At 39.4% G+C, this 26,963-nt stretch overlaps 1 protein-coding gene across 2 annotated transcripts; it reads right to left on the bottom strand.

The window, feature by feature from the left end:
- Positions 1–13,856: 13,856 nt before the first annotated feature.
- Slitrk4 (SLIT and NTRK like family member 4) lies at positions 13,857–26,388 on the bottom strand. 2 transcript variants are annotated; one of them, XM_004645894.3, is made up of 2 exons: positions 26,333–26,388; positions 13,857–21,896 (listed from the first exon to the last, which is right to left on the bottom strand). In XM_004645894.3, the coding sequence occupies exon 2, from the start codon at positions 21,844–21,846 to the stop codon at positions 19,333–19,335; it is 2,514 nt and encodes an 837-aa protein (XP_004645951.1). In that variant the 5' UTR covers positions 21,847–21,896; positions 26,333–26,388; the 3' UTR covers positions 13,857–19,332. The 2 variants fall into 2 exon arrangements, with proteins under 2 accessions (XP_004645951.1, XP_023561914.1); XM_023706146.1 differs by lacking the exon at positions 26,333–26,388 and adding an exon at positions 25,538–25,630.
- Between the last annotated feature and the right edge of the window lie 575 nt (positions 26,389–26,963).

The following is a 26,963-nucleotide window of genomic DNA, read 5'->3' as shown; positions in this document are numbered from 1 at the left end:
GATTTTTGCCTACATAATACCAAACTTTTGTATTAAGGGAAGTGTCACCAAGATAAGGTATCTGGGGTACAGGATGATAGAAGGGAAAGGAACATAATTCTCCTTTAACTTGTCCAGCAAATACTACAGTACCTGGGATGTAGTATTTATTTACTCATATGTGTTCAATCAGCTACTTCATAGCAAAGTTTACATTGGTAAGCCTGGTGGAGCTCAAATTGGGTATTCAAAGCTAAATCCAACATAGCTGTGGTCCTTGTGGAAGAAGACAACAATCAACTCTAGGCTTATATAAGAATACATGATACTCAAAAACTTATTAGATGGGGGAAGAGTATAACTGAAGAAGGAGGGGGACAATTGCTATAAGGAGAAGGCTCCATTCATGTGATGTCCAGGAGTCACAAAGATGAGGCAAGAAATGGCTTTTCTTTTAAAGGGAACAACAAATAAGTCTGGAAAGACCTAGGTATAGGAAATTGTAGTGAACAAAGGTGGCCAATTGGACAAAAGGCCAGAGAGTGTTTCACCTTGCAGGAGCCTATCTTGGAGCACAGAATTTGAAGGATGATTGGATCAGGCTGAGAGTTGGTCAAAGTTCAAGGGCAGGGGAAAGGAAAGGAAGGCTGACAAAATTTGGTCAAGTTAAATTTGTCATTTGTCAGTGGAAATTACCTTTTCAGTCAATCATTTAGCAAACAAAGAATGGCAATCTGGAGCATTTCTATCTAGCCTTGTCACAGGTATTCAAGGTACAATCACAAAAGTCCTAGCTTATAGTAAACCATTTTAGGGGACATAAATAGATGAGAAAGGCTTTCCTGAACTACATCGCTTTTTCAGGGTAAAGTTCCACACTATAGAGGGAAAATACTTGCATATAACTAATTAAAAATTCACCCAGATCCATGTTTTCAAACCCATGGCTGAAGAATAGATTAAAGAGCCTTGAGAATAGAAAAAACTCATTAACTAGGTGCCAAAGGGCCAGCGAGATAGCTCATCAGACTAATTGCCTGCCTAGGCAAGCACAGAAACCAGGGTTTGAGCCCCAGCACCACACACTGTGTCAGCCCTGCCCCCAGGGTTGCTAAACCAGCACAGTGTCTGGGCATGGCGGCTAATGCCTGTAATCCCAGGGATGGGGAGACTGAAAACAGGAGGATCACTATGAGTCCCTGCTGTGTAGTGAGACCATGTACAAAATACATACATTAAAAAAAAAACAGTGTCAGGCCATTTATGAAAGGAAATTCAGCTTCTACTAAGGACTTGTAGAGTGATTTTTTGGTATTACCAGACAGTACCTTGATTCTTGTAGCTCTCTCTTTTCTCCTACACTAAGAGGCTCAGCCTTATTCCCACTAACAATGGCATTCTAATGACAACTGTCCTCTACTTATATGTGTAGCCACTTGTTCAACAATACTAGCAAGCCCTTACATCCTGCAAAATGCTGATCTAGCTCCTAAGGATAAAGAGTAAATGAATCATGTCAAAATTCCTACTCTTATGAACTTTATATTTAGATGAGAAAAATGGGGAATGATAAAGCTTAATAAATCAGTCATATTACACTTGGGCAGAATGGACAGAGAACAGGGTAAGGAGGAGATTTGGAGTGCAAATGTCATGATTTAACTTTTTACTTTTTTATTTTTTAAAGCGAATAAAAATAATTGAAAAAACACAGAAAAAATACAGAATTATACTTAACAACTTGACAGGAATTCAATGGTTCTTATGTTGCATATTGTTGTCTATAAGTTATTTGTTCGGATTACCAGCCATAAGCATGCAAGACTGGTCAAAAAGTTAAAAAGAAGCAAAAAGACAAAAACATTGACTGATCCTTTCAATACACCAGCAGAAATTAGCAGTACAATTATCCAACCTCTCTTGTGTATATACATATATATTTCCCTTCCTTCTTTCTTTTCTTTTCTCTTTTCCCCCATCCCAATTGTTCCTTCCCTTTGAACACTTTCTCTCTCTTTAACAGTATTCATTGTACTTTTCTCATCCTGTCTACTCTTTCAGATTCTTACACTAGGGAGACAACAACAATGTTTACACATGTCTGATTATTTCACTTATGAGTATGGTCTTTAGTTGCATCCATTTACCTATAATAGCCTCAAGTTGTCATTTTTTATAGCTAAGAAATACTCCACTGTATAAAAATACTCTATCCTTTTTATCCATTCCTCTGTTGTTTGGCATTTAGGTTGTTGAAATTTTCTCTCTAAAATAAGAAGCAAGAGTCAGGTGTCCACTTTCACCACTTCAATTTAAGATAGTTCTGGAAACATTAGCCAGAGCAATTAGAGAGGAGAGAAATAAAAAGTATAAGGAGGGGAAATGAAGAAGTGAAACTATCATCATTCACAGATGACATGATACTCAGCTTTTAATTTTACTTTAAAAAAATTTAATGTAATTGATACAGGGTCTCATATGCAGCTCAGACTTGTAGTGATCCTCCTGTTTTCAGCTTCTACATTACTGGGATTACAGGCATGCACTACCCTGCCTGGGCTCAGTCACCAGCTCACTATGCCTGAGGGCAGGGCCAGTGCAGCATGTGGTGTTGAGGATCAAACCCTTGTCTCTGAGCTTGCCTAGGCAGGTGCTTAGTCTGCTGAGCTATCCTGCCAGCCCTCAAGTTTTAATTTTAAATCAGGCAATTGTAGTAAGCTTTGATCAGGTAACTGAAATCTAAGAAGTAAAGGAGGAAATTATGAGGATTTGTGGAGAAGCAGTGTCCCAGGATTAAGAAACTGAAAAGACAAGAACATTGAAATGTATCTGGCTATTTGAAGAGTGATTGAGTTAGAAAAGTTACAGGGGATAGGTCAGAATAGTATTGGAGATTGGCTTGTGTTGAGCCTTATAATAATTTTAGCTTTTTCTTCTGAAAAAAATAAAAGTGGAACCACTAGAGGATTTTTGAAAAGAGATGTGGCATGACCCGCTATACATTACATCAAAGGGTTCCTTTGCCTATCATGTTGAGAGTGAACTAAAGAGATACAAAGAGCACAAGCAGGGTGAGAGTTTAAGGACACTCTATTAGCTAAGAGAGAAATAATGATGCTCTAGGCCCAGGAGAGGGCTGTAGTCTGGTGGAAAGATACTGGCTATGTATTGCAGGTAGAATTAGTGGAATCTGTGGCTGAATTAGTCTGAGATAGAATAGCAACAAGAGAAAAAATTAGAGACAAGTACATATTGGAGTTGAACAGACACATTTGGCACCATGCTATGGTTCACATTTATGTTGTAACCAAGAGATTTCACTATTTCTCTGCCCTTCTCATGGATGTTGAGAGACCTTAGAATATTTTCTAGAAATTTCCTTTGATGAATGAGCCAACGCCATTGTGTTTCTGTCTCTTACTACATGTCCAGTTCCATTTGTCATTAATCTTTTATGTACAAGGTCTTACATGCATTCCAAACATCATTACTAGTTCTGTTCCTTGGCTTTGACTGTATCCTCCTATCACTATGCCTCCTAGAAAATCTCACAGAACTTATCAGGCTCAGTTCTATAACTGTGTTCTCTACTATTGATTTTACAGGTGAATTTAAGCTTTCATAACTTTTTCCTATGGAATGTAACTTTTTCTCCATGTGTGTTATCTACAATTAGCTGTGTATATATATTATATGCATATTTGAGCTGTAAAAGCTCAAAGCTATGTAAATGAAAACCATATCTTATACATGTCTTTGCAAAAAAGAATTTACAAACCTTAGATTTTTCTCAAATGGATGGGTTCCTTTATGCCACAGATTATCATTATTCAATCCCAATCTCCATGTTATTTATAAACCTTTCTCTAACACTTAAGGTCATCACCAGCTCTTTTTCTCCTCTTTCTTTACATACAATCATTTACCTTTCTCTACATTTCTGTAGGAATCTCCTATACCCATATTAGTCATTTGTTTGTTTTTGTACTTTGTGCAGAGTCTCACTATGCAGCTAGGAATCATAGTGATCCTCCTGTTTTCAAGCTTCCCAGTACTGGGATTACAGGCATGTGCCACCACACCCATATTAGAGACCCATATTACATATCAATTGTATAATTGCTTCTCAAGCTTCTATTCCATTTTAACAGACCTCAGTGATGTAATACTCCTATTGGTAACAATACTTGTGGCCCACAAGATTATTATTTAGCAGTTTATTATTATTAAGGTTATTATTAAGACTATTATGTATTGCCTCCCCCTCAGCTTCAATGGAAGAAATATTTCCCCTGCCCTATGGTTTTAGGCTTGTATGTGTACCTGTTTTGGTCAATATCATCATGAGGGAAGAGGATTGGCTTGTACTTTTGTGGTTGAGCTTTCTGTGTTATACTTCTGACATTGCCAGGAAAAAAAAGCTTCTCCTGAGTGGCCAGTTATTTCAGAAGAATGAGAGACACACAAAGAAGACAGAATTGACCCCGCAGTTTACAGACAATTCAGCCCAGATCAGGCAGCCTACCTGTGTGTAATCTAAACTAAAGCCACTATATGTGACCCCCAGACCCACAGCCTGAAGCAGCTGGTTTCTGGTAGGTGCTGCTGGTTTGGAAACAGTTTTTATGATGCAAAAGTTGACTGATATTCTAATTTTGTAATTATCTTAATGACACCCTAATTATCTTCCTAACTTCAAATTCTCTTTTCAGTCTCCATAAAAAAAGACTCATCTTCTAACAATCAAAAGTTGAGATCACATTTCTCCCTTTTCAAAAGTTTATGGTTTCCCACTGCCGGCAGAAAACCCTAAGCAGGGGGCCAGGGAGATAGCTCAGTAGAATAAACGCTTGCCTGGCAAGGGCAAGGACCTGAGTTCAATGCCCATTTCAAAAAAAATAGTCAATCAATAAAACAAACAAACAAAAAAGACAGCAGACTGAACTGCCTAATCATCTTCACATGATATCAAAAGTCTTTAGTAACATGTCTCCAAACACCATCTCTTAGATTTCATCTGGTGTCATGTCTACTAGTATATTTACTGATTCAATAACTGTCTATTCTCTACATAGCAAGTGCCAGGTACTAGGTGGAATCTTGGGAACATAACATGAGCAGAATATGTATCTTCTGCTCACAAGCTCTTATTTTAGTTGGTGAGACATATTGAAAATGTGCAGCAATTTTGATACCTGGTACAAAGTGTTGAATACTTAGCAAGTATGCACAAATATGGCTTCCTAGAAAATAATGGAAATGAACCTAATGCAAAGGGTAACAAAAGATGCTTTAGGCAATGGAATGCAGCTGCCCTGACCAAAAGCTTGAGGATAAAGGAACACAGCACATTCATATAATTGCAGCCATTTAGCTCAATAGACCACACAGAATACTAAGAGAGAGGAAAATGATTACATGAGTTAAGACTGAAAAGGCCAGCATGACTTGTGAGACCAGGGTGGGGTGTATATTCTGTAGGAGCCATATAGCCTGACAGAAATATCTGGGCTCTGTAGTCAGAATGCTTGCAACTCTGTCACTTATTAGTGTGTAATTTGGGGAGACTTTCAAATATCCCTTTGGCCACATTTATGCATCTGTAAATGGGGAACAATTATGCCCACATCGTAAAGCTTCTAGAAGAAAACACAGAGGAAATGCTCTCTGATAATTAGCCTCAGTAATGATTTTTAGCTATGACATCAAAAGCTCAGGCAACGTAGTCAAAAATAAGTAAGTGGGACTATGTGAAATGAAAAAGCTTCTGCACAGCAAAAGAATAATCAATGAAATAAAAAGCCATCTGTGAATTGGGAAAATGTATCTGCAAATCATTTATCTTGTAAAGCATTAATATCCAGACATATAAAAAACTCATACAATTCAACACTGAATAATAATGACCTGTTTTTAAAAATGTCTTCTTTTCCCAAAGAAGACATAAAAGCAGTGAATAAGTATATAAAAGGTGCTCAACATTATTGAATCGCCAGAAAAATAGCAATCCAAATCACACTGAGAGAGCATACCACAGCAAGATAACAAAGTATTGCAAGGGCACAGAGAAAAGGGAGCCATTGCAGGTTGTGAATAGGAATGGAGATTGCTATAGCTCTTATAGAAAACAGTATGGGGGATTCTCAACTGATTTAAGAAATATAACTGCCACATGATGCAGCAATTCATCTCAGAGTATCATCAAGGGAAATAGAATCAGGACAAATGAATATATGTGTGTTCCTATGTTCATTCTAGTATTATTTGAAATATCCAAGACAATGACATAACACAAGTGTTTGTGGATGTAAGAATGTATAAAAATTATGCTTTTATATTAACTGAACTAAACACAGATAAAGAAGGTGCTGTCTGATTTGCTCATATGTGAAAGGTAAACAGGTAATTTCACAAAAATAGAGAGTAGAGACTAGTGGTCATTAGTAATTAGAAAAAGAAGAGAAAAGGAAGATAGAGGCTGAGAAGAAGGTATCAAACCGTTAAAAATGGGTGTACAGATGCAGATGTTCTTAGGTGCAGTGGGCTTACTCTTTCACACTATACTGCTATACAGTTCTGGCTAGCCCTGAACTCACTATATAGTCCAGCCAGCTTCCAATTCATGGCAACCCCCCTTCCTTAGCCTCCTAAGTCCTGGGACTACAGGTATGCACCACCATGACCATCTATTGTGTGTTTTATTCATCACTAGGTAGGAATAGTTTAAAGGTTCTTGGCATAAAGTAAGTGTTTGTGGAGATGTAGATGTTAGTTTCCCTGGATTGATCACTCCATATTTTGTAATTGTTTACTTGTATTGTAACTCATAAATATGTGCAGTTACTATATAGCAATTCAAATACTGTACACATTCTACATAAAATGGAATAGTATTTGGCCTTCAAAAAGAAGATACATCCAATTGCAACAATGTCAATGAGCAAGTGGTATATTATACTTAAGGAAATGAAAGAAAGGCAGGCAAAGAAAGAAAAAATGCTGCATGCTATCATTTATGTATTCAATCTGAAGTAGTTAAACTCCTAAGAACAGAAAGAACCCTGGTTACCAGGAATGGGAAGGAAATGCGATGTAGGTCAAATAGTACAAATTGCAGTCATACAGGTTGAAAAATTCTAGAGATCTAATAGTTTCAGACTATGGTTAATAATATTGTATACTGCATAGTTGCTAAGAGAGTAAATTTTGTGTGCTTTTCCTGCAGAAGCTAAAAAAGTTACTGTGGAATGTGATGGATAGATTACATAACTAGTTAGTAGCAATTATTCCACTGTGTAAATCTAAATATCTTGTTTTACGTGATAAATAAACCCCAAAATCTGAAGTTCAATAACTACTGAGAGGCTACTCTCTCACCCCCAACCCCCCAAAAACCATAAAAGGAAAAGAACTGACACAACCTAAATGTTTCTGGGACCACAAGGTAATAAGCACTTATAAATGAGAATGATTTTCAGTAATTTTTATCTTATCATGAAGGCACTGGGAAATCACTGAAGGGTCTTGAATGTGACTTGGTGTTTAAGATGATTGTCAAAGATCTCATGTAGAAAATGGTGACCTGTGACACAAAGGCAGGGAAAGCAACAGGAAAAGTGTAGCAGGGATTTTTACAGGGTCCTTGCAGTGAAAGGGAAAGAACTGGAGAAAATCCCCAGAGCTTGGTGAAGTGAAGAACTGGGAGACCACCCACTATCATGTCCAGGATTCTGCTTGGAGTAGGCCTCTGAGGGACTGACCAGGAGGGTGGAAAACACTGGATCAGAATTCTATGCAGGGAGAAGGATGGTGATAGTATGGTATTGCTGAACCTGAGGTTCCTGTGACTCAGCCAGGTGCACTTGACAAGACAAGTAAACGGTGGCGAGGATGCTCAGGAGGCACAGTCCTCAGAGGTGGTGACCTATCTAGCCTCCTGAGCTCACTGGGATCACCTATCCCTCTCTGCTTACATGCCACTTGTCATATCAATTGGATTTCTCTCGCCTCCTACCAAGATCAATGCCAGCTTTCCAATGTTGTCACAGGCTCCACCATGGAACCTTTCTTTCTTTGCATTACTAAATACCTGTTTTGGTATCACAGGTAGAATGCGATGTTTTATTTCATTTATTTATTATGTATTTGGTGCAAGGTCTGCAGGATCTCACTACACAGATCGGACTCATAGTGATTCCATGCCCAGTCTCAATCAGTGTCTCAGAGCACCCTGGGGGTGAGGCGGGCACAGCATGCCAGGGTTTGAACTCCAGCTGTTGTGCTCCGCTTAAGTAGGCAATTCAGTCTGTTGAGCTATCTAGCTGGTCCAAGAATTTGATGTCTTAGTTATTCAGTCATTCTCATACCTGCTTTCTCCAGTAGGTTGTGAACTTCAAGGGAACTGGGACTTGGTTAAACTCTTTTTCTTCCTTGAGCACCCATCGCAGAGAAAAAGTAGCTAGTAGACATTCGGTGAATGTAACTGGAATTGAAAGAATCCACTACATTAAGGAGATGTTGTCATAGCAGGACAGGGTAGATTTTTCTTGCTTGAAATGAAAGCTCACAGCAAACAGTTGGAATCCAGTGTTCCCCTTCTTCCCCATGCTGGGACAGGACTATAGATACAAGGCATCTTAAAATGGGCCTGAGTTTGGTGTGCTTCCTGACAGCTCATTTCCATTGCCTTCTGGTATGAACTCCATGTGCTCCCTTGAGCTCTTAGTCTGGATGTTATTACCCTGATGGCTTTAATTTTTTCATGCCTGCCTCGTGGAATCTCAAAATCTTCCTTGAATTGAACTTTTTGCTTTTGCCTTTCTAAGTACTTTGTTTATGTATTCTGTCACTCCTCTCTTCTCATGACTTATGTGTCAGTGATGATTCTCAACTATGTTTCGGGCCTACATTGTTTCCAGAGCTCCAGTCAGACAAAGTTAACCACTTACTTAATCAACAGCTGAACAATCTCAGCACTGCAGATTTAGCAGATCCAAACAGACCTCTGACTTCCTTGCTGTCTGCCCTCCACACTTGCCCCAGTGGGAGAGTTGCTCATCTCAATAGATGGTATCTCACCAGATTCTACTCTCACCTTTGACCCTCATATCCAGTTTATGCACAAGTCCTCGATATAGCATCTATATTCAAGTCAGACTGCTTCTAGGCTTTTTAGATGCTAGATCAGAGGTCAAAATCCATGGGCTATACAATTTGTTCCCCCACTTCCCTTTTTTCCAATAAAATCTTAAATAGAAACACAGACATAGTGCCTGTCAAGTAGCTCAGCAGATTAAAGCACCTGCAAGCAGGCACAGGGGCTGGGGGTTCGATCCCTGGGCCTGTTTTGCCGGCTCCTTCCCTGGGGTCACTGAGACAACAATTGAGACTGGGCGTGGTGGTGCTCACCTGTAATCCCAGCTCTTGGGAGGCTGTAAACAGGCAGATCACTCTGATTCCGACCTAGTAGTGAGACCCTGAACACCCTGTAGACCCTTCCCTAAAACACAAAAAAGAAAGAAGAAAGAAAGAAAGAAAGAAAGAAAGAAAGAAGAAAGAAAGAAAGAAAGAAAGAAAGAAAGAAAGAAAGAAAGAAAGAGAAGCACAGGCATACTCATCCATTTACAGGCTATCTGTGGCTCCTTTTGTGTCACATGGGCAGAGTTGTCTAGTGGTAACAATGACTGCATGGCCCGCAAAGCTTCTAATGTTTGCTCTCTGGCCCTTGGTATAAACTTTGCCTATGACATCAGCAACACCTAATGAGCTACTTCCCACACTGTTGCATTAGTCCATGCTGCTTCCTAAGGCTGATATAGCCCTATACTTCAACAGCTATTAGAACTCCTTTTACTAGATATTTTATTAGATATTCATATACAGCTCATGTTAACAGGAGACCCTCTTCGTGGCTCTGCTCCTTCACTGCTACTTCCCTTGCTGAATAAGTTTGAATGAATGAAAGCCACTAGGATCACTTAAAATGGGACTTCTTAAAAGTAGATTTAAGTCAGTAGGAGTCCCCTCTGATCTTGGTATAAACATTCAAATTTTGTGATTTACTGGTACCTGAAAGTATGTTTTTGTAGTTAAAGGAATAAGCAAAGACATAGGAGCCATATTTAATGGGAGTCTAGTTTACAATATTGAATTTTAAAAGCTCAGAATTACATTTAAAAACTGAAAATTATATGTAGGCACCTGGTTTATTTGAAAACATACAATGGCAAAAATTAACAAAAACTCTTCAAGTCTGAAGACTTCTAAATTTTCTATCTCTGTGGTATGAAATTTAGATAAATATTTCTCAGGCTATAATTTTATGCCTTATATAATTCTGAGTTATAACTACTGTTCTTTGGAATAAAATTTAATTCTATCTCATTGAGGTTATATAATTTAAAAAAATAGGCCCACCTCCAATTAGTGGAAGTAGTACTACAAGAAATTACTCTCTATGTTCCACCTGTCAGCATCAAGAGCTCACCTCAAACTTGAAATTTATGATTGAAATTTAAGATTGAAAAAATAAATTAAGTACATTTTCTCCTTTCCAGCATGAGGTTGTTACTAGAGTGCCATCTTCAGTGCAATGTCCAAAGGAAGTTGTTTTTCCTTTGTGAAAAAAAAAATTAAACATAAGAGATTTGCTGACACTTAAAATGAAACATTACAAAGCAGGAGGGGAATTTATGTTCCTTATGAAACATGATACCTTATACATGACTGGTATATTAGCAGAGTCTAGCATCTAATATATACCATTTACTAATTAAACTGTGACAGATCAATCACTTGAATATTTAGGGCAAAACACATTTGGCAAGTTTGATTTAAATGACTGTATGCACCAGAGTATCCTTAGAGTTAAAAGCATCCTCTCCTATAAGATCATATTGTCTAAACTCACATTCAAATAAATTTTCTTGAGTAACATCCATCTTTCTTGTCAGAATGATTCTCACCTTGGACAGTTTCCTGGATAAATAAGCCTGTATTTCGTATCTAGTTCATTTCAGTTATAAGCTGCTCTAAAAAATGTACAGAAGATGGCCTTATGCTACAAGACAAGTTCTCCCTGTGTCCCCACTCACAGATCCTCGTTTTTCTCTCTGCATCTTCCAAATGGGGCTGTGTAACAGAAATAAAATCATCTTGCATGTCAGAAGAATCAAATCCTAGAACAAAGTTGTTGTAATATATGTGACTGTAGTTTATCCTTTTTCCTCTCTACTTCTAGTGACCCTTTGAAAAGCAAACCTACCAAGACCAACTGAAATTTAATAAGTGAATATTCTCTATCTTCCTGTGTAAGTCAATCAACACTGAACATCACTATTCTCCAATAGATATGGGCATTATCACGATTTGATGATTAAAATGGTATAAAAACCTTGTAGCTGGGGATATTAGCTCAGCAGCACAAGAACCTGCCCAGTGCAGTCCAAATCCTCTAAAGTCAGAAGATCACAAAAGAAACTGGCTTCCACTAATGTGTTTTTACTGAGATGACCAGCAGAAATTGTATACGTACTTACAATTACTTATGCAAGCTTGTGATCATATATTCCGCAGTGCAACACAGATTAGGCAAGCAAGAAGACCAAATAGCAAGTGGAAATGCTGCTTCTCAGCTCAGCTGTTTCTTTTATAATGCACACATAGAAGCCCATGAAAACCAAACAGGTTCAAAGGGAGTTGTTTGACCCCACTGCAATTTTAATAACTTGTCTACATTTTGGGGTTTTTTAAAGCCCTCTTTTCTTAGGGACACACTCATTCTCCCAACCCTAATGGCTTAAGCATTTTCTGATGTCCATTTCTGTGTAACTGCTGATTTGCATGTAGAGAAAATGCTTTGTGAATTTTCATGGTGAGAATTGATATAGCAGCACTTCAGCAGCTGTGCCAAATCTGAGCAAATGAATATTTTCTGAAGTATAATGCAAGGAGAAAATAACAGCCACATTTTGGATAATACATGGCAAACCTGACCAGCATGTCAGGAATAATATACTTGTGCAGTTACTGCAAGGATTCGATTGAAAACTGATTTCTTCGGGTCTAGCTCATGAGCACTGAACTCTAATTGCAGTATGAGAAAATCTAGAACACAAGAAATAGCTTTCCAAAGTTGACTTTTGATATCTCACTCTATCTTCTTATAATTACTTTTATGTCAGAAGGACTTCCTTTTAAGTCTGTCGCTTAGCTCACTAACTTTTTATATTTCTACAAGTCACAGAAGGAAATAGGCAGAGAAATCATGATGTTTCTTTCTATAAATAACAGTTTCCAGGATAGAGAGTCGTTTCCACTTCTGAAGCAGAGTAATGCATAACATACCTGGTTGTTTCTGTAGGCTGGAGGGTAACTGATGAACAAAACCAAAGATGCAATATGCAAAATATATGCAATGCAAATGCTTCCTACTGTGGTAAAATTGCACTTAGAATCTTAGCTTTTCTGTGCTTATTGCCACTACCTACAAAACAAGTGAAAAAAAATTTTCCTGAGCTAATCCCTGCCATGCATAGATGGTGCTGGCTGTTTGGAACAGCAGAAGAGAACAATTTCCAGCAGGGAAGACTTGGCAAATATGACATATCCTGCTATGGAGCAAGGGATCCATGGCAGATACACAGTTTCCTGCAGGTTCATGGAGGAAATGGCTTCTCAAATTGATACTCGGTAATTTTTATTGAACTCAAGTTTCTGAAAGAAACAGAAAAAGAAGGAAAAAAAATCTGAAAAGCTAAGCAGCATTTTGCCAAAAGATTGGGAAACCACGTGTGTGTACTGATTTATTTTGTTCCCTCTCAAAATCCTGTATGTGGAATATGCATGTTTTCTTTCTTTGCTCATTAAGCAAAAACACTACTCATTATTTTAACAGCTGACACCATCTGAGAAGGCCCTGACAGTCAGTCAATCCATAATGTCAGTCAACCAGAGGGAAAAAAATTCCATGGGGGTTAAAATGTAAGCAAATGTATTTTCTGGCAAGTGAATGCTGTACAAAACTGAATTACTGTTGTATTGGCAGGGCCCCAATTTTGTATTCATTTGAAGGACCTGAAGGCTACCAAAAGAGTGTAAATGATAGACAAAGACAACTGGAATTCAACATTTTTTAAATGATGGTTACTTAACCATTGAGTTCTACATGGTAAGTAAATCTTGATTCTCCAAATATTCCTTTACCTTTTCCTTCCCTGATCGTAACATAGGTACCAGCTCTTTAGCCTTACTTTTCAATGAACTATGCCTCTTTAAAAAAAAAAAAAATCCATGCTCGATAATTTCTAACCAAATCCTCACTCTTGCTCTCCTCATTTTGTATCTATATGCTTGCATAATATCCTCAGAATTATGTTTGTGGGGGCAGATAAGAGCATTGCTTCGTACAATGGCTGGTTGCCTGAAGGGAATGTGGCACTGTTCATTCAGTAATATTAAAGATTATGATAAATGTAAAGGAAGAAAAGGAAATTCAAATATAAAGACAGTATCCATTACCTAAACTTTCCATAAGTGGGCCTAACTTCTACTCTATATGACACAATGGTCAGGTTTCGATTAAAAATGAAAACAAAAACATGAAAATTATCATTTGGGTCCCAATACCCAGTTTTCTTTGGCATAACTATGTAGTTATATAAAATCATTTAAACTGGTAGCACCAGCTAGGTCTTTTCCTTTGCATAATTCACTGTATGTATTGTGCTTTCTGTACGTGTATGTGAATATATTTAAGCTGGGTTGCATAGCCATAGACTAATAGAATAATTGTGTCATCTAAAAACCAGAGTATATGCCTTTGTTTTTGTTTGAACTTCACTGATTTCCCACTAATAAACACACCGAATGGCTACAAATTTGACCTATAAGAAAGACTTTTATTTGTGAAAACAGCATTAAAGTTACTGCATACCAACTCCAGAATTATAGCACAAAGGTTCAGTTTACATGAAACAATGATGGAAATATACATTGCCAAGTCTTAGGCAGGAGAACAGAATTCACTACGATTTTCAAATGTTTCCATGAGCAATATCCACTGTACAACACGGCTTTCTAAGATTGTTAACCAGGTCTAGTGAGTTGCCAACCAAGAGAAATACACAGGAATTTTAAAACAGTAATATCTTTCTAAAGCTAATTAAAAAGTAATGATTCATTACATATTTGCATTTATCTCTCTGAAGTTCTCATTCATGAAGCTTTTGAATTAAAAAAGCAATTTGTCATTTTTACTTTATTATTGAATCTCATGAATCTATTTCTATTAGATGGTGTGTACAAAAGTAAAATAAGTGGAGAACTGCGCAATTTTCTCTTTCTTCTGGGCTTTATAAGAGGTGATCTTGTAATTAACAAAGAAAAGCCCAAAATATTCTAGTGTCTCAGAGCTCCTCTTTATTTTTCCTCTATAGACCTAGAAACAAGAAGTTAATTTTAAAACATTTTAAATATCATCATCAATTTCCTTCCTTCAATTTCATACTCATAAATGCAATCATATCAACTAATGGAAACTAAACAATAAATGAATAAATAAATAAAATATCAAAATCACATTATGGGTTAAAATGTACTATTAAATTTACTTGACCCTTCTGTTTTCAATTTAACAAAGGACAGATCCTCAGCAAATCTTAAATTGAACGTTAACAATTACAAGATGAACTTATTATATACCTTCAATTATTCCCAGTAAGATACATGACAAGCAGGATATTTTAACTCATCCCATCTGACCATAGTAACTAATTTAATGAGCACTGGAAATGAAGTGAATCCTTGATTTGGTGCCATTTTCCTACATGAAAGAGGGCCTGAGGTCTACTCTTGTACTCAAGTTTCATAACTCAATTTCCTGATGTATGTGCTGTGATTCACAGACCTTTACTTGAAAAGTACTTATATATGTGACCTATACTGTTTACACTTTCAGCTTAGCTGTGTGCAGATGTGAGGGCAAAAAAATCTAAATTTGTACTTTCTATGATCCTTTCTATCTTTATTTGTCTTAAGTGTCTTAATAAATATTATTGGCCAACTCCATGCATGTATATTCTCTGCTCTTAAATTATTCACAATGCATTTGTTTCATTTTCCTTGAACACAGTAACTGTGCATAATGATAGACTGATAAATTAGGTCTTCTTGAAGAGAAGTAAATAAAAATCACAATTCACCCCATAAATAGGTAACTAACTTGAGATCAGTCATGTTGGCCATGAAATACAGAAGTCCCAAAGTTTGTCTTGAAAGCTGAGTAGATAGTTCAGACTGACTAGCAATATTTGCTTATGTGAAGTTACATCAGATTCCAACCAATTAATGAGAGTGGGCCAAAATCAAAGCATGTCACTGTTGGCATTGTCTCACTTTTCTCCAAAGGGGCTGACAGTGGGAACAAAAACAGATTGCAAAGATGTTTGTGCAGAAAGCATCTTTTAAGAGATTTGCAGTTAGGTTGGATATAAACAGTATTCTAAAGCTATGTATCTTACCGTCAAATCTGAGCAATATGATCAGTTTTTTTACTGTTTTATTTCTTCTAAAAATAATGGAAATATAGATATATTTAACAAACTGTGGTTTCAGAAATACCATTGTAGCAAATAATTTTATTAATACTTTCATAAAAATGGCATTTAATAAATTCTAATACCTGGATGTAATTAAAAGCAAACAAAAGTCATTAAAACAGTTCCTTTTTGTCATTTACATTAGCTCTTACAGCATTACTTGATTTTTGTTTTACAAACTAACCTAAAATACTAAAAGTCAAATCAGGGTAAAAACAATACAATGCTTTTTCTTTACTTTATTTCAAAATAGTGATTATAAATACATTCTTAATATATTTTTCTCCCCAATTCTTTGGATGCGACAACAATAACAACAACAGCAACAACAACAAAAAAAACTTCACTGTGCTCATTTCAGACAATGTCAATATAAAACTCATGCAAATGATATAATTTTTCACCATATGTTTCTAGATGTGTTCTGCTAAATCTGAAATACCTGTTGATATTACTCATGAGGCCATGCCCTGTATAAATTATGCATATTTATGACTTATAAAATTAAATGTTTTTTTTTTAAAAGCAACAAAAGAAAGATGGTATTAAATGACTTTCTAATTAATATATTTATTCACTTTATTATTCACAATGGAAAACTAAATATAGAATATAAATTGCCTTATAGACTTCAATCACTGTACTTTAATAGCTGCTTTCTCATAAAATTACACAAAGATTTACTTTAAAGAATTCAATCATCTTTATTGATCTCATAGAAAAATAATGTAAAACTTGATTTATATTACACAGACACAATATATTATCTCAACCCCTTCACTGATTTTATAATATCTAGTTTCCTTTGCCACCGCTCTAACACAGTTCATAGACATGAATACAATGCCAAGAAGCCGATCACGTGTCAGACCACGTTAGAAATTAGTACTTCTTGGATTTTCAAGATTTGAATCAAAGCTCTACTAAAAATGCTGTACCAACGTACAAGTCATACCTCAAGGGGTTAAACTAATATCAAGGTTAAAATTGAAGCCAAAAAAATGTAGATACAGCATTTTATCTGTTCTTGTACTCAACTCAGAACTTATGCCTAACTCTACACTATCATAAAATGTACAAGTAGAACTAATGAGAGACTGGTGCAAAATAGTATACACTGTATAATGTAGGCACAATGACTTTAGTTAAGGAAAGTATATCAGCCTTAACCGAGAATTTGTTATTTAATTTACAATTAGAACCTCCAAATAACCACATACGTTAAATTACTTTTTCCTAAAAATTTTGCACATTTATACCTTTCAGCAGAAGAAGATGAGATAGCCAATATACTACAGCAAGCTTTGAGATGGTGGCAAGTACTCTTGCCATTGACAATTCTATAGAAGTCTTGAAACATCTTCAAAGCATCACCACACTGAATAAAAGGCATAATCCCAATGACCTATCATTCCCAGATCATGGATGGAGCTTTCTGCTTCCTCCCATAAATGTCTCCTTAAGATTCCTAAATCCATACTTTATTGACAGGATAAACTAAAACATTTCCTTTGAAGCCTTTGCATCTTTATCCTGTCAGTATGCATTAGGAGCCCTTTAATCCATGGATGCTTGCATGCATGGTAATGGCATATTAAAAGTCTTTATGAAATTGCAGATGAACACAAGCTGTTGAGCACACATCTTGTCTTTTCTTTTGAGATCAGAAAGCAAATATTTGTTTAGATTTTTGTATTCATATAAAGTATTCACAGACATTGTCATGAAAATTAAAACTACACATTAAAGTTTTAAGAGCACCAACACATACATATGGAGATTTTTTTCTATTTAAAAAATCTCCAAATTATCTATATGTATGAATACATACTCAAATCCACACACAAACTCACACACACACACTTGCAATAATACTACGTTTTATTTTTAATCTTGAAACAAACACACAGCCCTGAAATTAGTGCTTGATAGACTAATTGCTGTTACAGCTTTAACCACATCATTTTTGAAGCTTCACAAAAACATCTGCCACTTGAAATTCATGAAGAATGTCTATGCTTACCTTCTCAGTTATTTAACTGATTAATACAGTGATCTATAAGAGATGGATATTACACACACACACGCACACACACGCACACACACACATGCACACACACAGACTGGCCAAGAAGGCAATGCATTTCTGGACATCAATTTAATAATTGAGAGCTCCTAAAAATCTTTAAATATCACCAGTTATCAAATGATTCATTTCTTTGACCAGTTTTGACTTAGAACTTAATAGCACAAGCAAACATAGGGGCATATCATTTGTAGTTGCAGACTGGGAGCTCATCTGATACCAATGCAAGCGTTTTACAGTGTGGCTTTGATAGATAGCCAAGATTACCATGATGTTTACAGTTCTACTAGATTATCTGATAGTAGTCAGAATGATGAAAGAACAGGATACTGATGCATATAAGATACTATTTACCTTAGTCATTATTTTTTAATATTTGTAGTGAAAACTATTTGAATTAAGCTCATAGAGTCCTGGAAAGCAAGACAACTGACAGCAAATAACAACTGCCCCAGACACAATACTATAAAACTAAGGAACCTATTTTAAAATGCACAATTGGTAACAAATCTGAAGATAATATGCTAAATTCACAAGAATAGCACAGAATTATTTTTTTGGTATTTTTCTTTCTTTTTGTTTGTTTTTTGCTTTTTCTGTTTTTAATTTATACCTGATCACAAAGTCCAAAATATTTCTGTACACATTAGCTTCAGTTTCAGTTCAGTATATTTTTCTATCTAAATTTATACTTACTGATAAATTCACTGTGATCAGGAAAGCAAGTCAAGCATATTAAATACATATTAAGGAGTACATATCTTCTTATTTAGTATACAAAGTACTTCATAAATATGAATTATATTACAAAAATAGCTTTGGGTGCGCTCACACGGTAAGCACTTTGCTAAGTTTGGACAACCTTTAAGGATTGTGGGTATTTCACATAACTGAGAACAAACTCTAATGTCAGTTGAATTTGAGTCATGTTTAATTCGGATAAACATATTTCTTCAGATCACCACAAATGCTATATAACTCACACTGATTGTTTTCTCTTTTAGATTTTTATGTATAGACAGATAATGCTTAAAGTGTTCAGATTTAATTTATAGTTACATAATGCATGGTATATTTTAAACAATATTTGCACAATTTAACATTATAAATCCAGCGATTTCAAGATGCAGGCCATTGAGGTTACCGATTTACACATACTGTCGAATGTTCTCTCTTTGCATGCTTTTTTGTTTTTTTACACTTTTCAGATAATCTTTACAGAGAGTTGTTACAATGCCACAAATCAAAAGGATTATTCCAGTTCTACCAGCTTAATCTACGTGCAAGATGAAGGACCCAGCTGAAGTACCAACACTGGTACCAGTTTTCTTGAGTTTGCTTTATGAAGCACAAAGAGACGTAGTTTTGTATTGGTGTACAAAACAGATCTGCCTCTTGAGGTTAAATTCAGTGTACTATGTATATAAGCATCCCTTTGGCGACAGAGTTTGCAGTATCCCCACAGGACTCCACAGTATAGGTTTTCTGTAGTAAAATCTATTAAGGAAATTCTCTTCTACTTGACACATCTTTGCAACTAGAGTTAATGATACACCTTGGAAACACCTGCCTCTATGCCTATTGATAACATAGTATTTGGAAGTTAGAAGTCAACAAAAGGCACTTTCATCATTAAATAAATGTCCTCTGTGTGAAGCCAGATTGAATGACCTATATCTTGTTCAAAGCTGTTTGCTCCTCAAGGACTTGTAGGTAGTCAGGAGTACTCTGAAGTTTGGACTTCAGTTCAAAATATTCGCCCTTCCTTTGCTCCACAACAATTTTACTATGATTGCCACCGATCAGTGACTTCTTGTTTTTTTTATCTTGCTGTTTTTCTGGATAGCGGATCTCGAAGCCGCTGACACCTATGCTATTGTACTCCTTTTTGCTTTCAAGAAAATTTTGGATAAACACATTGGAATCTCTGCTAGGGAATAATTCATCCAGTTCATCGATTGTGCTCAGTCTCTTCCTGGTATCCACATGCAATAAATCTTTGTCCTTGTCAGCAACATTTCTCAGAATGACTTTCTGTCCAGGGGGATCTGAAAACATGAACGCAGTGTCTGACTCTTTCAAGCCACAGGTGTGACTCTTGCTCATCTGTTCTATGGTTTGTGGAATAAAAGCTTCTGTGCTCAGGCCGTCTTTTTTATTGGTTTTGTGGTCATGCTTCCGTAGCTGCAGCTGCATCGAGCCACATTCAGGATTCCCCAGGCCTTCGTGCTTCACCGTGGGTTTCTTGTTGCGTCGCAGCACAAAAACAAGAAGGCAAAAAGCAACAAAGACTGTTAAAATGAGGACCACTAAGATACTTAAGATTAAAATAGATAGAGGCACTGGGCCACCAGGAGGACTTCGAATGGGTCCCAAAGGGGTGGTGAATGCAATGGCAGGTGCAGGGCTTGTGAATGGCGCAGATGGCTTGTTTAAAAGTTTGGGACACAAGATTTCATTTTTGAGGGACTTCAGTTCGATGTTGGCAAACTGAACAGGTGTTTCACATTTGAGTTCTTTCACAACAATCCCGTCGTTTAACTTCTCCAGCCACAGTTTTAATGCCACTAAGTCACAAGTGCAGTCCCATGGGTTGCCCTCCAAGTCAATCTGTGTCAGAGACTGCAGCTGATCAAGCACCCCACTGACAGGAAGGTACATGAATTTGTTGTTCCTCAGGTTTAGTCTAGCTAGGGGTGCTCCAGAAAAAATGTAAACAGGTAGGCTTTTTAGGAGATTATTGTTTAAGTACAATAACTGCAAATTGGGCATGGAGTCAAAAGTACCTGCTAAGATTTCCTTAATCAAATTGTATTCCAAATACAGATACTGCAGGTTATGAAGGCCTGAAAAGATTTCAGGATAGAGTCTCTCGATCTGATTGCCATTGAGATAGAGCCTGCGTAAATTAGTAAGATTGTGAAAAACATCTCCCTTGATCACTGTAATCTGATTGCTGCCTAAGTGGAGCAAATCCAGTCCTTCAAACTCAGCGAAGTCTGAGATGTCCACATCTTTGATGCTGTTGCCATTGACGTGCAATTTCTTTGCATTTAAAGGTTTTGGTATGAGTTCAGACATGGATTGTATGTTTTTCTCCTGGCAGTTCACACTCAGTCCCAAATCTGAAGGATGTGTTTTGCAAAAGCAAGGCGCTGGGCAGGGTGTGAGAGGAGGCACCCTTGTTTGATAAGATACAATCTGACTGAGATTGCGGTTGGAGAGGGCTTTGCCAGCCACGATTCCAGAGATCTTAGAAGGATTTGTTGTTTTTGGTGGTTTAGTCACTAATCTGTGCAAGGATGTTTGAGTAGTGTGACCATTGGGAGTTGTGTAACCATTTTCCAGCTGAGAAGGAGGCAAAATACGGACATCAAAATCACTGCCTGTGCCCATGGGGCATAATTCTTGTTTGTTGGTTTCTTTTAAAAGCCTTCCATATAAGTCACTGGGAGTTTCACAGATAGCTTCACCTATGTAAATATTATATGGCATATTCTCCAGCCACGCTTTTAAAGGCAACAAATCACAGCTACAGTTCCAAGGGTTATCTTCCAGTTGCAATTCGACTACACGGCCAATGTGTTCCAGAACTCCAATGTAGGGGAGCTTCTGGATTCTGTTCCCTCGTATATCCAGATGGGTCAAAGATGCGAATCGGAAAATATTATCGGGAAGGAATGAAATCAGATTGTCATTAAGAATGAGAACTTTCAGTTTGTGGAGCTTATTGAAGGCTCCTCGTTCAATATACTTGATTAAATTGTAGTCAGCCTGGAGATACTCCAAGTTCTCTATGCCAAGGAAAGTGTCAGCTCGGAGAATCTTTAATTCATTGTTGTTCAAGTGCAACTGCTTTAGTGCACTAAGCCCCAGAAAGGCCCCTCCCTCAATGTTCTGCAGTTTATTATTTCCCAGATGCAGGGAGACTGCATGTGAAAAATTCAAGAATGTATTTGGATAGAGGATATTTAAAAAATTGTTTTGGAAATTAAGGTGATAAAAATTAGACCAAGGTGGTTTCAGCTGATTTGGCCTGTATACTGAAACTTTCTCACAGTTGACATAGAGCACATTCTCCACTGACACGCAGGAGCAAACATTGCAAATTTCCACTGAGATGTCAGAATCTGCATTTGTCGAAGAAATCAGGGCTGAGAAAATCAGAAAGAGCCAAAGAAACATCTTCTTGCAATCGGCAAACAACTTTATGCTTCTTAATAAAGAGAAATAATCTAAAAAATAAAAAGAAAACAGTTTTTCAATGGTGATGACTTGAAAAATTATTAGGGTTTAAATCACATCATAATGAACACACGGCTATAATTACCAGCACTGCATTTTTAATGCACCCACAACTCCAAAAATTTGTAATCAATCAAACAATAACCACAAAAATGCCACTCACTTTATTTTCAAACCTACAGATTATACAAAATTTACATATGCAAAATATGTAACAAACAATAAGAAAAGAGATTATTAATCATGCTTGAACCTTAACAACATGAATTATTTTTCACTTGGATCACCAAACTCTGCCCTTGAACTCAGGCCTTAAAGCTTCCCGTTTGCAGCTCAAATGACTACCGAGGAGACCACCAAATATGCCCTGTCATTTGCACCACAAAGGCATTACAATTAGAGGACTTCTATTCTTCAGGCTTCAGCTGGATAAAGAGGCTGAGTAAAGACCATACAGGAGCCCAGGCTCCAGTGGAGGATGGCAATGGCAAGACTGTGTAGCTGCACAGGAGACAGTTAACAGATCATTGCGGAAGGTGCCCTGGGTAGAGCTTCAGCCCATTGGTAAGCACCTAGTCGTTAATCTGTTCACTCCTGTGCTGCCTTCAAAAGCACAGGTGACCCTCGAGGAGGGGGTTAGAAAAACAAATGAATAGAGGATAGCCCAATTTTATTTTCAATGAAATAACAGTAGGTATCTAGTCTTTTGCCAGTCAACTCCCAAATAGGGGTTGAGGGAACCTTCTGGCTTTGGGTCCCTGAAGGCAGGAGAAGAATTGCTTACTCCTGCATCGATTACCTGATCTCCAGGCAGCCTTTTTACCCATAGAACTGTCTCTCCTGCCTTTGCAGTCCTCTCTCATTCTTTTATTAGCTACTTCGAACCTAGGTGCAATAGACTCTTGGCTCAAATCCTTATCTCCTTCACTCGGACGACAGACTGCCACTGCTGAGGAAAAGGACTTTACACACCATGATCTTTGAGTAGCTTTCTCTGCAAAGCCAGATACATTCAGTAGAAACACATTTTCATACACAAATCATCAGTTCTCAAACATCTTTCCAATATCACCAGCCCATGTAAACAAATAAAAGTCACTTCTTGGTGGACTTTAATGCTTAGTAAATTAGTCTACTGCCACCCAGTCCTTATGTACCGCAAATATTCAAAAATACACATATGCAAATATAGCGTTTCTGCTTCTTGGAAAAGAATAATAGGTATACAAACACTGTGCATTCTATTGATGAAATTTTAGGCATGTGAATCTTTCCCATTGTGAATGGGATGCTGACTGCAATTTCAATATGGTTACCAGCAAATATTAATTAAATAAATAAAATATCCAGGAACACACAATGAGAGAAAGATGCAAAGAAAGAAGTGTCACAGAAACTCCTTTGTTTATTTTGCTCATGAGGAATCAGCTACTGGCAAAATGGAACATGTCTCAAGGTAGGCAATCCATTAGCCACAAGCAGTAAGATTTGCATCTTAAGTAGTTCAGTTCAGAATATGGTCAGTACTGCTGACACACTATTTGGCTGCCATATAGACATGCATTTCCCCTATTCACCAGGACAGAACGATTTGCATTGCAAAAAGAAGTCATAATTCTTAAACATGACATCATCAAACCAACTTTAATTGTAAAAATCAAAATTTCCCTTCATTTCTTTTGCCTTGTTCATGTGATTTTCAAGTTATTTTGGTTCTGTTGAGTCATTTCTTGCTACGAACTACCAACCTCCACGCTCACTCTAAAATGAGAATATCAAAAAGCAACCTAGCTAAAAGCAAACAAACAAAATTCCAATAACCTGAATTCAGTACAAAATCAAGAACTAGAACATTAACAGATCTTCAAATGCAGAAGGAGTTGATCTCCTAGTAATTTCTACTTCAAGTAGCCAAGGGGAAAGAGAAGGCAAGGACGACCTAGCTAGGAAGTTCCCAAATGCAGCTCTTGTAAAACAGAGGAAGCCTACAGCAGCTGGGGGAGCAGCAGGCAAAGAAGAGGGAGAGTTGGTCCGCCAAAGGAGAGAGGGAAGGAGGCTCGGAAAGGGCAAGAGGCACGGAGAAGTGCGGAATGGAAGAGAAATATCTCTGAGAAGGCAACCAGAAGGAGAGTAAAAGGGGTAATTCATGTAAACGAAAGAAATCACACGTTCATATAGGTCTCCATTAAAACATGCACTTCAAAATCATGATATAAAGGCAAAAGAAAAAAAAAAACATACAAAGTACGTGTTGGGTAGCAAGACCCTTCTTTAAGGCTTCCCAGCTTAGTATGTCTCCCTGTCTTTCCGTCTCAGCGTCAGCAAAAAGCTCAGCTCCCACGGCCCGCCGGAACTGCACAAACCTAGCACTGCCACAAATCCCGGCATCCAGCTCAGTGCCGCGCCTGGAGCTCCGCGCTTCGGAAGAGGGAGCTGCCTGCGGGGACAGACCAGCACAGGGGCGTCCGTGGGTCGAGGTGGCTCCGCAGGTGCTGACGTGGGAAACCTCGGACAGCACTCTAGGACTACGATGGGGGAGGAGAGGGTCGGCCGAGAGACCCGGCCACTGCCGCCCCTTGTGCGCTACCTCGGGCCGGCGGAGACGCGGTTGGAGGGGCTGCAGGAGCTAGCGCGTACTGCAATGTTTTGCCGCATCCGGATGCTGGAAGCCGTCTCGCAGCCCCCTCCCGGGTACCCTGGCCGAGCTGCAGCCTAGTGGGCAGAGCGGTGGAGGCAGGGTACTGTGCGAGATGTCGCGGGGGCCTTCAGCCCCGCTGCTCACACATTTCTCCTCGCGCTCGCGTCCCACAATGGGGAGCCGCTGGAGTTTCCGTCGGCCTTTTCAGCTCTCGCCGCCCTTCGGGGGGAGAGAGCGAGCTAGCTCAGGCCGCGAGGGGATTGCCACTGGGGATGTCACTGAGCCGTGTGCCACAGGCAGAGTGACCCCTGGCTCCATGGCCAGAAGCAGCGCCCAGGGCTTCCCTTGCCCACATCTCCTCCCCTGGCCAGCTACTCTTGCTTCCCAAGCTAGAAATCAGCTCAAAATGTAGGCACCTTGCAAAGTCGGGTTGCTAGCAGGGCTTGCAAAGTCCCGGCTTTGCAGGGCTGGCAGTTACCCACCGGCGCTTCCTCTTGTATTGCCCATCTCGCCGAGTGCCAGCAATCTCTGGCAAGCCCGCTGGAACCCTACATCCACGTCCACGCAGAGTGACTGTGAGTAGAGCGCAGAAAACAAAGCGCAGCCCAAATCAGCGGCCCCAACAGCCCAGGCTGGGAGTACAGGACACTTTCTCAGTCGCCTCCGCCGCCCAGGGGGCAGGGATGCCGAGGACACCCAGATTCTTTTGGTCTTCAGGGACACGCGAACGCGCTGTGGGCTGGCAAGTGGGAGGTGTGAGAGTGCGTGCGTGTGTGTGTGTGTGTGTGTGTTTGTGTGTGTGTGTGAGGGGGTTGTTAGCCAACACGTCCACTTTGTCCACTCAGTCGGCCCCTAAGCAACACGACTCAAACTAAAAATAATAAGCTACCTGCTTCCCTTCGCGCGCGCGCACCCACGATGCCGAACCCAGCCGGGAAGAGGTAGCGCGCCTGTCGGTGCAGCTCGCGCGGCCCCCGCTGGAAATTCACCCACCTCTGAAGCCCGGGGTCTTGTGCAGGGCCTGCCCCGCCACAACCCGCGTTGCAGTTTTCGCGATGATCTCTACGTAGTCCAGGATGGAGCTTTTCAACGTCGGCTGCTCGCCCGTCAAACCCACCGAACAACCCTAGCAGGCGAGCTGGAGGGCAGCGGCGCGCGCGCGCACCCGGCCAGACACCGCGCGCGCACCCGGACCCTCGCACAAGGGCTGCACCTTTACATATACGCGCCGAATCCCCGCCCCCGCCCCCGCCCCCTGGTACACAGGCAGTCTTCCCTTCCGACACCCAAGCGCTCCAATCCCCCCACATTCCTGAGCCCTTAGTCCCCCATCCAGACACCCCCACTTAATTCCGCTTCTACCCACACACCCAGAAAAACAAGACGCTTTCCTCCTGGAGTCCGCCCCCACTTTTGCCTAAACCACCCCCTGGGAGGAGCGACCCTTATCCTCAGGCAGAGACCCCACTTCCCCCTTGCTGGTTTACTGGCCTCCATCCCCCCACCACAGATGCACACTCGAGTACTTTCTCCTCCCCCAGCCCCCTAAAAACGAAGGAACACACACACACACACACACACACACACCCGGGGCGTTCGCTGAGACAGCAACCGAGAACCCTGGAAAAGCCAAAGAAACACTGGAGAACCTGGAGGGAGGGGAACTTAAGAGATACAGGGTCGTTGAGTCTACGCGGAATTGAGTAATTCCAGGACCGAGGGGGGTGAGTCAACAATGACATTCAAATGCTACACTTGCACTTGGATTTTGTATCATGGGTACGGTACCTTTGGCTAATTGTCCGCCCGAAGCACAGAGCGCTCCCGCAATACTTCTAGGTAGCGGGTCATCCTGGATGGAGTCTTCTTGGAACCAGTTTCTTGGGATCCGGCAGTAGTATTCGCACTCCCCCTACTTGTCTGCCCGAAATGGGCTGGGGGTTTAAGGCAAAAGTGTAAGGCTTTAGCCCAAAGTGAGACTATTTGAAGGGGCTAGGAAAAGAAGGGTTAATTCTCCGCATTTTAGAACTATAGGAGCTCTTGGAGCAAAATTGGTTAAGCAGAGTGATAAAGGACCTGACAGTGGGGACAGGGGATAAGGATAAAGGAAAGAAGAAAGACGTGTGGGACTGGGAGAGATGCCGCACTTGCGACCAAAAGAAAAAAAAAAAAACCTGCTTTGGCTACTGAGCATGCCCAGTTCCTAGCTCAAGCCCTATAAGGGAGGCATTGTGTGCGTTCCACTTCTCCGGGCTTTGGTGGTGACCCGGACGGGACTTTGATTGGGGGGTGGGCGTGGATGTGAGATGTTCGGGAATGGGGGTCGGGGAGTCAAAATTTGAGGCTCTGGGGCTGTGCTGTCGGGACTGTAAAGAAGAAAAGAGGGAGGACTCACAGGATAATCTAAGGAGCAAGGGGA

This window comes from Octodon degus, unplaced genomic scaffold (assembly GCF_000260255.1).
Source record: "Octodon degus isolate 3935 unplaced genomic scaffold, OctDeg1.0 scaffold00242, whole genome shotgun sequence".
NCBI classification, from domain to species: Eukaryota; Metazoa; Chordata; class Mammalia; order Rodentia; family Octodontidae; genus Octodon; species Octodon degus.
This window is presented reverse-complemented; position numbering and strand designations above follow the sequence as displayed.